Raw genomic sequence first — 13,515 nt, 5'->3', positions numbered from 1 at the left:
CTTTAAGTATAATGGATATAATTCAAAATATACAGATGATCATTTTATTTCAACCTAATCTTTCATATTCATATCAGAAAAATGAATTCAAATATTACACCAGAACAAAATGTATAGAGATTTGGGATGGAATTTGTATTAACAAAGCTCATCTTTTATATTTTAAAATAAAAAATAGGGAATATATGAAAGGAGAAAAAGGGTAGATTGATTTACGACTTATGAAATGCCATCTGTTCATCATATTTCTGTAATCTAGCTTTGATGCAATTCAATTTTTAAAACTTTCCTATGTCTTTATTTACATGCATGCACATTCACACACACAATCGAATGGCACATAAAACACAAAGATGTGTTCTTAAAATTGCATGCACATGTATAACATGCCTATAAGTGCATACATCCAGAAAAAATAGGATTATATATAAGCACAAATGCCCAACTATAACCCATACAAGTTATGTATATACAAGTACATGTACAATCACACAAATATGTATATTTTTAAATGCACACTTGTGAACAACATTTATTTATTTTTTTTTTTTGTTACTAAGTACCATATTATGTTTAAATTTGAATCAACTGTTATTAGTACTATTATTTTTAATAATGTTTTCAGTAGTATCAGTGGATTCATCATTGGTGAAACAGAAGGTGTTAACGACGTCAGTACAAGAATAGTTAAAGCTATAACTTTTGAGCTAAACAAAACAAATTTTTTTGTTTGGCGTTTTCCATTTGTTTACATAATTATATGTTAATCCCAAATGAAAATCTATGAACTGAACAAAAAACAAATGACTTTTTTTTAAAAATCTTAACCCCCTAACCTTAGCCTCATTGTGTTTTTTTTTGTTGTTTTTTTTTAATGCAATGCCATTTTCTGTAAAAATTGTTACCATCTGTAAGAAATTGTTGTTTTTGTAAAAAAAAAAATTTTTTTTAAATTTATCAAAACAAAAATAAAATTTTATTTTTAACTTTCCCGTGATAAAAAAATATTTTATTGATTTTTTTTTTTTTTTTTTTTTTTTTTTTTTTATGTAAAAAAAAAAAAATCAACATACAATGAGTTTTCATTCATTATTTTTTCCATGTTGTAAAGTTACCTCATTTTGATTTGAACGCTGGTTACTTTGTAATTCTGCCTTTTCTGACCACTTATGTAAGTGGCTGGAAGATAGTTTTGTTTCAAAAGTTATAGCAGTACCAAGGAGTGTTAAGATATTCAGAAGAATAACTGTTTATCAAAATCGATGTAATAAATGAATAAAAAAAAAATACAAGTATGAAGTTTCATGTCAGCATAATGATGTTTTTGCTTGCAATACTTTTGTAGCCACGGAAACGAACCAACAAAAAATTAAGCCCTGCTGCCCAGATAGAGCAAACAAAAGAGGGATGTGTGGATTTGGAAACTCCAGACTCTATCATTGTGAATACAAACTTAAGGGTATGTTGTCATTGTTGTTATTTGAAAAAAAAAAAAAAAAAGTATTCACTATTCTCTTGTGTTTAACTGTTTTTTTAATAATTTTTTTTTTTTTTAATAATTTTTTTTGTCATTTGTGAAATTTCAAATTTATATAAATTCTTAAAATGAACAATGTTCAAAAAAGATAATTTGTAACAGCACAAGCCATTACCTATAAACCTATTAATATGTAAGAATTTTGCTGTGTGCTTAAAACTTCTTTTGGATACTGCATAGTTTTTTTATATAGAAGAAAGTCTTGTGTATCCATCTAAAATTCAGAAACTACACAAGATATGCTTACAAACCATACCTCATTTTGCTGCAAGTTTATTGTTTCAACATAGATGACTCTTTACTGAATAAATCTTTTAATTATATAGTACTGGATTTTTCTTATGTTGGTGTCTTTTTGATATGTATTCTATTACTCGTCTTATCTTGAAATTTTCTTCTGACAAAAGATGAAAATTTTGAACTCTCTTTATTTAATTGGTTGAATATTTAAGGAATAGTGTTTTTGAGCTTTTGTTAATCCATTTAATAAATTCTCTTGAAATGTACATGACTTTTCAATTTTTAAATTTGCTTTAAATGTTATTTTAAGTTTATTAATAATATTATTAAAGCTCTATTTCGTGCATAGAATATTGAGCTTCTTTTCAGGTTGCTCATCAGAATCAATTTGTCTAGCTATTTCAAAAATATGATTTTATATTATATAAGGGTTGTTCCAAAAGTAACACCTCCTATTTTTTCTTCTCTCCAAATGGATTAGAGGTGATTGCAAATTGAATTGTGATGACTTAACTTATGCATTCATGACTTAAAAGTTTCATCTCTCTGTTGTAGTTATTGACGGTGTGAGACTCTAAAGCAACCCCTGCCATGGACGTGCATCAGAAGAAGAGATAAATTCCTGGCCAAAAAGCATTGAGAATGGTGCTGATTATGTAGAAAAATAAATTCTGGAGTACAAAATGTTGTTTTAATGATACGACTGCCATCTTTGTAGCTCTTTAACGTTTTCAATTAAAATACTAAAAGAAATAGACTTTTCTTTTGGAATGACCCTCATATATATAATTAAATAATTAGTTAAGTCAGTCCGACAATCTCGATCAAGATTGACTTTCTCATCTTGGTTGTTATCGTCACAACATTTCGGCCGTTTTACCCTCCGGCCTTCATCAGGTGTTTTGTATCAAACTGGGGAACCATTTGTTAGGAGTCTCAAACCCAACCCTTTATTATTATTACGGGGGTAATACAGACAATTATTAAGTCAATCTGTTCTTCTCTATAGGATTTGATAAACAAGCACACATTCCAGTTATTACCAGCTGATTACCAATATCGGTTGATACAGCTCTTACCAGAATGTGACCGACTGGTTGAAGGATCAAGGTAATTTATTTAACATATCATGACATATTTCCTACACTTATATTTTATAAATATAATTTTATAAATAGTTTATATTTTACATAACAAAACAAAACTAAGTCAAGTGCATTACTAGTGTAACTTAGTTCTCTCCCCTTTTTATTTTTCTAATATGTCAATTGTAAAGGAAATGTTCTTCAATACAAATTCATAAAGAACCAATCATTACTATCTTATAATAGTATTTTTATTTTTGTAATCTGTCTGCCTTATTTTTTTTATCTTAAACAATAATATCTATAATGTGTAATATAAAAATAAAAGGCAAAGTTATTATGAAAAAATTGCTAAAAGAAACTTTCTTAAATATGAAATATGTTAAAAAAAAAAACTTTTTTTCTAATTTGTGTCTATAGAACCTGAAAAACTATCTTTTCTTTTTAATATGAGTCAAAAGTTATAACTATTCTAAAAGATCCAGTGTCTCTCCCAACTCTGAGAAATGAAAATTAATTTACAAATCAGAATATGTATTTGCTTATCTAATAAAATTAAGCCAGTCAGATTCTGAAAGTTTGTCATCGATAGTTTACATTCTACAAAATTTGGTTCTACCTAGCCAGTGGATTTCGATAATTTTCAGTGTTCTTCAATTATAAATTCCAATTTGATTTTATTAATCACACACTATATCTGACCAGATGTTTCTTTGTGTAAGAGTCATTCCCAGATATTAACCATTTATTTTCATTGGTTAATTAATAGTCTTAATCAATTTTGTAAATATGCACATTTTATTTTTAAAATTGGCACAAAATCAATGACTTGTTTACATTGTAAATTGGACTGTCCCTACTAATCTTGATGTTTTGTGTATCCCAAAGATATAAGTTGATTTATAATTGGTATTTACGTTTTATGTGATGTTAAGGGAAAATGAGAAACCTGGAGACAACTTAAGTATTTTGTATATATTCATTGAATTGTATCAGAAATAATATATTTTATGACCGTGTGGTTTTGTATTATCTTTTTGTTTTGAAATCTGTAATTACTTTCTTTGTTTATTTAGGATAAGTGCAACTGCACTTAATAATGAATTCTTTTCCAAAGCCTGTCAAGAATGGAAAGAACGACTGGCAGAGGGTAAATATCATTTTATCACTTAACATTTGTTGTATATTTATGTATCATGACAATTTTTGTTGATGCTGTTTGCATTTATATCTAATATATAAAGTAATGTCAGTTCATTGTTTCATTGCTTTTGTCCTGCAAAATCAATGTTTGATTTTAGTACATCAGTTGTTCATGTGGATCATTGCAGCATATAATAAAATGTAAATCAATTTACTTCTTCCCAGAAAATACTTTGTCCAGATCGGAATAGTTTTCAAATGGTTGTCATCTTAAAAAAATAAAGCACATAAATGTGTAATACAAAATTGTTTCACTTTGAAATAAAAAAAATATATAAAAAATATTTTGTAAAAGATAAAACAAAAAAAGATGTAGTTAAAAAAAAAAATATAAACTAATTGCAGTGACTAAAACCCAGAATCATCATCTGATGATGGCTTTGCTCAAAACAATGATACTGTACAAGCGAGTAACAGTTAGTAAATGAAGAATACTTGGTAGGTACAGTTAGTCTATAAAAAAAACAGGAAGACATTAACTCTAACAGAATTACATAAAGACTATTATAATGAACTTTTCTACTTGGCCTTTTGGCCAAGATTAAAGTGTAGTATCTGTTCTTCAGATGCGACACTTCCATTTCTCGTTCTCTTTCAGTGGAGGAAAAATACTTCACGACTGAGACAATTTTTATTTTTGTACCTTTTCTCCACGTTAAAAAATGACCCTGGTGTCTAACTCTGTCCCGTGGGGAGGCATTATAAATAGGTATTATAATGAACTTTTTTTTAATAAATTTTTTACATTTGAAACCAGAGTTTCTTCACAATACAAGATATATTTTTGAAATACACATTCTTGTTTTGTTTCAAAACCATATTTGTTTGTAAGGTGTGGAAAATTGTTTTTAAAAAGTTGTGCATTACATGGAACTGCAATTCAGCATGAGTTATCTCCCTTAAAAGAGAATTGTTTTTAATATAGCTCTGCGTTATTTTAGCATTCATTAAAAGGAAACCTGACAAATAATGATGATACAAATATTTATAAACAGTTCACTCATTATGATTTTTATATTAATGTTTTGGCTGATGGAACCTTTGACATTCAGTATTTTCAAACTTGGGAATGAAATTAAAAGTCTCAAATTAAATGACTTTTACTTACTGGACTTTTGAATTGTGTTACAGAGTCAGAAGTTATAAGTAGGGCTATGATAAGAGAATATTTTTATCATTGATTCGACTCTTGAGTATATATCTGATACAGTTAATCAATTGAGCATCAAGATATTAACTGATATATACTCGAGTCAAAATAATGAAAAGAATATTCTCTTGTCATAGCTCTAGTTATAAGGTCCAACTTCTTGGATTCTAAAAATTCTGACTCCTAGAATTTCAAAATATTCAATTTCTAGCATTCCAATAGTCAGACTTGATTCTATGGAGATTAAAAAAAAAATCTGACTCTTAGTATACTACAACTTTGACTCAAACTTACTACCAAGTACATATTATCCCTGCAGATTGAAATTTTAAACTGAATAACTTTTGTTTACATTGTAAATGGACTTGTCGGGTATATATTATTCTTGCTCGTCCCAATATTTTGTGTTGCAAGCTATCTAAAGATTGTCACCCGATAAAGATGATTTTTCACTCGCAACATGTTAAGCAAAAAAAACCTTTGGCATTTCTGATCTTTCTAGATGATAAGGTGACAGGCATTTAAAACTATTTCATTTTGAATAAGCAAATGTTAAAAAAAAATGCATATTACATTTGCATAGTTACAACAGAAATAAAATTAAGTCACAAAATTGTATTCTTTGAGAGAATTCAATTTGATTTTGCTTAATTGCTCAGTAATTGTTAGCAACATTTTTTTGGCAATTCTAATAGGTTTGCCAAACCAAAATTTATTTTCATTATATAAAAAAAAAAAAAAAATTAATATGGACACATAAATCTTTGCAAAACCTAAACAATAAAAAAAATAGTTTAATATGAACAATGGTGCAAAATTTATTTTGGGAGCTTAATTAGCCAATCAATTATAACCATTCAAAGTTTGTTGGAAATTATAAAATTTTGCTGTCTTGTGTGCTAAGCTGAATCTCATAATGTATAACTCAAAATATAGGCTTAAAAACAAGTGAAAAATGCTTACAAATATTATACCATCTCATGGTAAAGGAAAATTAATAAAAGAAACAACAATCAATAGATCAAACCAGATTCCATTAAAAAAAAAATGTGTGTAAAAATGACACGGAAAGACAAATTTGTTCATATAAGAGTCATGTCATCAGCTACCACATTGAATTTTCTTAAATGATTCATAGCAAATGATACTAAATTATCAAATCAAAAAAAAAAAAAAAAACCCTCAGATTTGAACCAAGTAAAAGCATACAGAAAGATAATCTGATAATACTTTTTTTTTTTGTATTTCATTCATTAAAGTTTTCAGTTTGAATATTTTTTTATAAAAGACAACTTAAAACCTTATATTACGCTTACCATAATGACAGGTGGTCCTTTTTTAAGATATGACTATTTTTATATGCATAAAAGCACACTACCATACGCACTAATATTTTTTCATGTGTCCATCACCCAATATAGTAAACTAACTTGAAGTAGCCTTAGTGGGGGAGAAAGCCCTAATAATAATACGAGAAAGAATTGTATATTTATAAAAAGAAATGGTTGAATTTTGTCTACATCCAAATTGTATCAAAATAATCTATAAACAAGAGATCACAAGTTGAAAGTGAGGGAAATATTTATCCATTTTCACATACTGGTCTAATTTTTGATATTAAAAGAAAAATATGCCTCCTTTAACTTTTTTCATTATGATTTTGTAGAATTTATTTGATCACTAAATTTATTTTATTTTTCATTCTGTTTTTGGACTGATGGCTTAATAAGTTTAATAGACTCTAAACAATAAGGTTTTAATTATATTATGTGTGTAATTATCATCTTATTTTTATAATGTATTGATTCCTTTCTATTGCCTCAAAATGGTTCTATTTGTTGCTTAATACCCCCCTCCACCAATCACGTCGTCTTTTCAACTAAAAACTATGATAAACATTCTAATATTTAATGTATTCAAGTATTAGATGTAAATGTATCATTCGATCTTTTTTTTTTTTTTTTTTTTTTTTACTTGCAGGAGAATTCACTCCTGAAAATCAGCAACGTTTAAAGCAAGAAGAAGAAAAGGAACAAACTAAAATGGATCCTTGGAAGGTGAATTTTCTTTTATTATTATAATGATGATTGCTTGATTCGTTTTATTTGTCTCGCTGATGTTGGCTTTTTGTCTTTTTATCGCATAAGCACTGAATCATCTTGAACATGGATGAACCACATTCAGAAATTAGATATTTTGGATGTGTTGAAAAGTAGGATTTAGATTAAAGTGGAAATCGTAATTCCATGTACATACATGTTTCTGGCTAAAAATGAGAAACTACTTGTCATCCATCTATTTAAATTGAATACCTTTACAAACATTAATATAAAATATTTAAGAAGATACACATTAAAAATGAAACACTTGGAAAATTTGTTTTTGTTTTAATTTTATTAGTAATGAATACACACTTTCTCCAAGAATAAATTATATATATACTATGCACACAAATTGTTATATATTTAGTTTTCAATGATTGCACATAAAACCCCCATAAAATCATTTTTATCACTTCTAATGGCTTCGGGATTGTGTTTCTTTAAATCACTGCAGTGTCAAACGTGTGTAAGTTAATTTCATGTAACTTTGTAATATTAATGCATCAGCAACTTTGAATTGTGGCCAATTTTTTTAATCCTCTACAAAATATTACCATAAGTCAGTGTTATGAACATTCAAACTCATTTTAGTGTAGCATGAATGAATATGTACAGTACTTAAATAAGGTGGTAATTCATGTTAATAACAATTTAAGATAACTGCACGTTTATATTCTGTTATCATGGACACATTACTTACACATTTGAATTAATGTTTTTAAATTTATTATTAATCAATTATTTATTGAAATTAAAAATGCAATAGCATAAAAATTAAACTATTTTTTTAATCCTATTTAAAAAAGATTAGTTACAAAATTTAATTCACCAGAATACATTTTGATTTCTTCACACTCCGGTCAGCCTTTTCAATATTTTGTTAATAGTTGAAAAAAAAGATTGGAACTGTTTAATGGAAAGTCATTTTTGGCTTTTAAAATTCTGAAGACTTATGCATCAAAAGATTGAACGTTTTAGAAGATATTTACATGCATTAATTTTATAGATTAAAATATAAATGGTATCTTAACAAAATTATTGATAGTTTTATTATAATTTAGTTCAGTTACAATTTAATAAACAATCATAATAATTAAACTTAACTTTAAAACCCCCATTTAAAAAAGGGGCAAACAAAATAAAAGCAAAAAGACTCTGAGTATATACAAGTAGTCTGATTTATATGTACATTTTCACTTGAGTAATCCTAGAAACTAGACAAGATTCAAATAAGATTACGATTAGTTAATGGTTCTTGTTTACTTAATGAGCATATTTTTACTACCTTTTAAAAAAGAAAATATTTTGAACTGACCTGCACACATCTTAAAGTTATCATAATCATATTTTGTTTGAATTCAATTTATTATCAAAGATTTTAATTGTTTTTTCATTTTTGTTTCTAACATTTAAAAAAAAAATCTTTTTTTTTTTCTTTCTTTTTTTTTTCTTTTTTTTTTTTAAATAGATGAAACACTTTGAGCAAGTGTGGGGACAAAGGTAAGTTCTAACCTATTCTTACGCAAGTTGTTTAAAAAAAGAATTTGATATAAACATCATATAAGCTATATAATCTAGAAAAATGAAACTTTGAGCAACACGAGTTATTACTCCAAATTTGAATGAGAAAATTAAATTTTGTTGATTCCATGACAAATTTTACCAATGTTCAATAACAAAAATTCAACTGCCACTTTCAATGTTATTGGTTGTGCAAATCCTTTTGTACTGCATAGACAGTCTCCATCTTTAAATTTTGCATGCCGTGTTCAAATTTACATTGATGGTGGTGACATTTAAAACAAACTTCATCAGAAATGCATGCTGTGCGACTGTATTTGAGCATACTCCAGCATGCAAAACATTTCTAACAAGTGGAATTTTTATATAACAAACGTTAAACATAGAATGTTTACTTATTTAAACAAATGCTATTAAAATTTGAAGCCTTTTGAATAGAAACTTGAAATGTTATTAGATTTTTAAATGATTTCAAAGTGTTTGAAAGCTCCCATTACTTGATTGATAAAGAAATTGATTTTTCTTTCTTATCATGGTTAATGTAAATATGCCATCTTAAATCAAAATCTTCCTCTTAAGGCATTATTGTTCTATTCATATTGTGATGTTAATTTCTTTAGATAATCAGTTAAAGAATTTCAGGAAAATAAACTGAAATGAAAAATCTTTTAACATTAATATTCTATATTTTATGATTACAATGCAGCTTACATATTTTTTAAAATCCTAAATTAAACCTAAAAATTGAAACAAAAGTACTTGTAATTGCAATTTAAAATGGTTTGTGATTTTTATTTTTCTTGGATATTGCAGAGAAATAGTTTTGTTTTGTTTTTTAAAAAATTTTCAATATTGCACAAAAACTTTATCGTGTACTTACCTGTTAGGTTAAAAAATGGCTGTTCACCAAAATTTATGCAAATGCATCCAGTATTTTTATTTTTATAAAATAATATTTGATCAATGAGTTTTAGCTGTTTGAATTATGTCCCTTGACTGTTGATCCTGTTGCTCCTAACTAAAAGGTCAAGGAGGGTTAGAAAGGACAGTACAAGTGTTTTTGCTTGGAAAAAATAAGAACAGATTATGTTAAACAAGAGCACTTGGGAGCACAGATCTCAGCCAATGTCTCACTTGATACACCAATCGGCTTGCATTGGTTTCTTCTAATTTTTCTTGTCATTGCTACTGATTTGAAAACACTTCGCAATGGCGGCATTTCCAAAATTAGCATAAAAATGGCAATGAAAGGGAAGTAACTTAGTTTAAATTATTGATATTTTATTTTATCTCATAAATACAAAAAAAAACAAAACAAAAAAAGACCTTTTAGTTACAATGATAAAAACCATACCAATGCAAAAACAATTCCTATAAATTTTATTTAACAATGAATCAATATTTATTAAAACAAAAAGCCACTCAAGGATTGATAGTTGAATGGTGGAAAACATGATTGAAAATAATGAACAAAATTTGATTACTTGTGGTGACAGTTTACCATTGGATTTAAAGATGGCCATGTTGTAATAATTTTATGTTAAAAAGCAACTTTATTCATGGAAATTCCATTTGACGTTAGAATTGGATATAGAGGAGTTTTAAAAAAGTAATGAGGATTTCCATATCTTTGACAGTATTTTTTAGATTTGATATTCCTAACAGCAGGCTTTCAGAGTTGGAAGAGCTAATGTCTTATATAGTCTTTCAATATTCAGTCTAAATTTAATTTTGCATTTTTACAATTTTTATTTCTTTTTTATTTATTTATTTATTTATTTATTTGTTTTTAACTTTTGTTTGCCCACAAGGCATGTTGCTACTGAAGTGTAGGAGTGGGTGGGAGCTGCTGTGATAGTTGTGGGGGCGGGGGGCTGGATGTGGAGTTTAACAGTATTAGATTTAAATTTCTGTATGTTGGATGATTGGGGAAAAACAAGGAGCATGGAGGGAATTCTAATGCTAAATAGTCCAGACAAAGAAACTATCAGTACAAAATCTTCTGGCATCTAGGGATTTCTACAGTGCAAATTGAGATTGTACACTTAGTCTGATTTGTCGGTGAGTGGGGTGGTATTTTCATTGTGCATGTTGCCGACTACGACGAAAGTGTTGAACTACTATAGTTTCTTCCTAACATAAAATGGGAGCTGATATATAGACAGAAAGAAGATGCACTGCGCATGACCCTCAATAACACGTGATTTTGGACCAATCATATATTGTTCTAACATTCAGGAATCTTCACAGAAGGCTTAGTATATAAACAGAGCAGCCCATATAAGCTCATTGATAACTAACATATACATATGTATAATGTACTTCCATCCTGTCACAAAAAAGTTAGTGTGGAAGACGTGCTTTTTTTTTTCTTGTCTTTGCATCCTACCCAGATGAAACTATTTCAAGTGGGAAGGAGAAGTGAGAAATCTAAGCTTCTATCTTTCCATCATCAATGCTCTGATCCTCGTCTGGCATCAATTGAAATGAATGGCTCTCATCTTGAGGAGGTTCCATGTTTTGACAAACTTCTAGGTTTGACCTTACTCCTGATCTGCGACGGAACATGTACATCAAATCCGTTGCCAGGACTGCTGAGAAAATGGTGAGATCGTTCTACGGCTCTAGTAAATATCTCACTGCTGATGCAATTCTCTACTTGTGTAAAAGTACGTCCAAGGATGGAGTACTGTTGCCACATCTGGGCAGAAGCTGTTAGAAGCATCTTATCCTGCCTTGACAATGTTCAAAATAGACTTTGTAGCCTAGTGAGGATGCCCTTTTATCTTACCTGCAGTCTCTTTCCTGCAGAAGAGACATTGTGAGCCTATCTCTGCTTTATCATTATCTTCATGGCAAGTGCTCATCTGAACTCCAGTCCATTGTCTCCCCCTGTTCTGACTTTCATGAAAAACACTCATTTAGTTGAAAATTCCATGAGCAAAGCTTCTTTCTTAGAACTGCATGCCTATGGCACTCTGTTCCGCTTTCCAACTGACTACACTATGGTTGTCTTAAAGTCCAACCTAAACAAATTCTTGATGAACTATCTCCTTAAGTAATCCAATTTACCAAATTTCCACTACTAATGATGACAATCTGTTCCCCTTAACCACTATACACTCATTAACTCTTATCCTTGAGTTGCCTCTAGGCCTTAATAACTGGTGATTCCTTTATATAAAAGATCAAAATCTCACTTTGACACCCTCAAAACCTGGTTAACAGTTTGATAGATGTTTCAGACATTTCATCTTGATTATCATTTTCGCAATATTTCACCCATTGTACTCTCTTAACTTCTTTTTGTAAGAGTTAGTAAGGAAATCTAAAAAAATTCACGACTTAGATTTATTCCTTTTTTTTTTTTATTTTATTTTTTTTTTTTTTGTTTCTAGTGTAATTGGTGAAGGAATAAACTTGCAACTATAGGAGTGTTAGCTCCTCTGACTTTTAAGATATTAGTAAACAACGGAAATTGTTGATCAGATTAAATATGAAATCAATTGGAAATAAAGATGTTCTTTTTTAGAGGATGGACCAGTATTTGAAACATAAATCTAATGAAACAAATTGTTTTATCTACTCTTTCTCTCTTTTATATATATATATATATATATATATATATATATATATATATATAATTATTTACTATAATAATTATTAAATACCTACAGACACTAGTGTTTCATCCTTTCGAGAATCATCAGTGCAGGGTGTCACAATTAACACTGGTCAATAGATTCAAACCCGGCAACAGAAGCCATCTCTGGCTTCATTAGCAAGGACCTAATCTATTCGGCCACCATTGACCGCGAGAAATACTGTTGAAATCTAAACATTTATTTTAATGTTTTTTAACATCTGTTAGAGTGATCTAATCATTATATGATGATCTGCGCATAAGAGCTAAATTCACCGACTTTTATTTGAACTGAAAGTGCTCAAGGATAAGAAACAAGTTTTTTAAAGGGGCTGGCATAATTATTTATTATAATAATTATTAAGTACCTACAGACACTAGTATGTTATCCTTTCGGGAATCATTAGTGCAGGGTGTCATGATTAACACCGGTAGTGTGTGTGTATGTATACACACACACACACACTGTTTTTACATAAGCAGTAATATGTTGCTACACAGTCATGAGCATATTTCAGTCAGCTAGTTACCAGTAACTAGAGAACTTTTCAGGTGATACAACTTATACGAAAGCAAAGTTTGCAATGAAAATATTAAGTCTTATTTACATAAAACCAAATATTATTTTTTACAGCATTTGACGGATATTTTCATTGTAAACTTTGCTTTCGTATAAGCTATATTGCCTGAAGACGTCTCTAGTTATTGGTAACTAGCTGACCGAAACACGCTCATGATCGTGTAGCAACATATTACTACTTATGTAAAAACAAATAAAGAGTATACCCTGCTCTACTTCAGTATTGAGCGCTGTTGTATTAACCTTGTTAAACTGCATTGGTTACTTAACCTCTGGAAAACAATAACCTCAGATTATATATATATATGTAAAAGCCAAGTTTTCTTTTTTTTTTTTATATTAATTTAATGACTGTTTTATAAAAAATGTATTTGATTTTCTTTAGTTATTGCAAAAGAATGTCATCAGTAATACTATCCACAAATCACCTTTTGTCATGTAGGAATATGAAGTC

At 28.7% G+C, this 13,515-nt stretch overlaps 1 protein-coding gene across 1 annotated transcript in view; it reads left to right on the top strand.

Annotated features, from left to right (window-relative positions):
* The window catches only part of LOC145259263 (uncharacterized), a 235,693-nt gene that overhangs the window by 217,418 nt on the left and 4,760 nt on the right, over positions 1 to 13,515 (top strand). Inside the window, exons 6-10 of the mRNA XM_080117101.1 lie at positions 1,346 to 1,459; positions 2,787 to 2,887; positions 3,939 to 4,012; positions 7,196 to 7,272; positions 8,786 to 8,817. Coding sequence (XP_079973227.1) covers positions 1,346 to 1,459; positions 2,787 to 2,887; positions 3,939 to 4,012; positions 7,196 to 7,272; positions 8,786 to 8,817 — 398 coding nt within the window. The remainder of the gene's footprint in view (positions 1 to 1,345; positions 1,460 to 2,786; positions 2,888 to 3,938; positions 4,013 to 7,195; positions 7,273 to 8,785; positions 8,818 to 13,515) is intronic.

This window comes from Euprymna scolopes, chromosome 3 (assembly GCF_053919585.1).
Source record: "Euprymna scolopes isolate OS-2025 chromosome 3, ASM5391958v1, whole genome shotgun sequence".
NCBI classification, from domain to species: Eukaryota; Metazoa; Mollusca; class Cephalopoda; order Sepiida; family Sepiolidae; genus Euprymna; species Euprymna scolopes.
The sequence above is the reverse complement of the archived record's forward strand: the minus strand, read 5'-3'. Positions and strand labels throughout refer to the sequence as shown.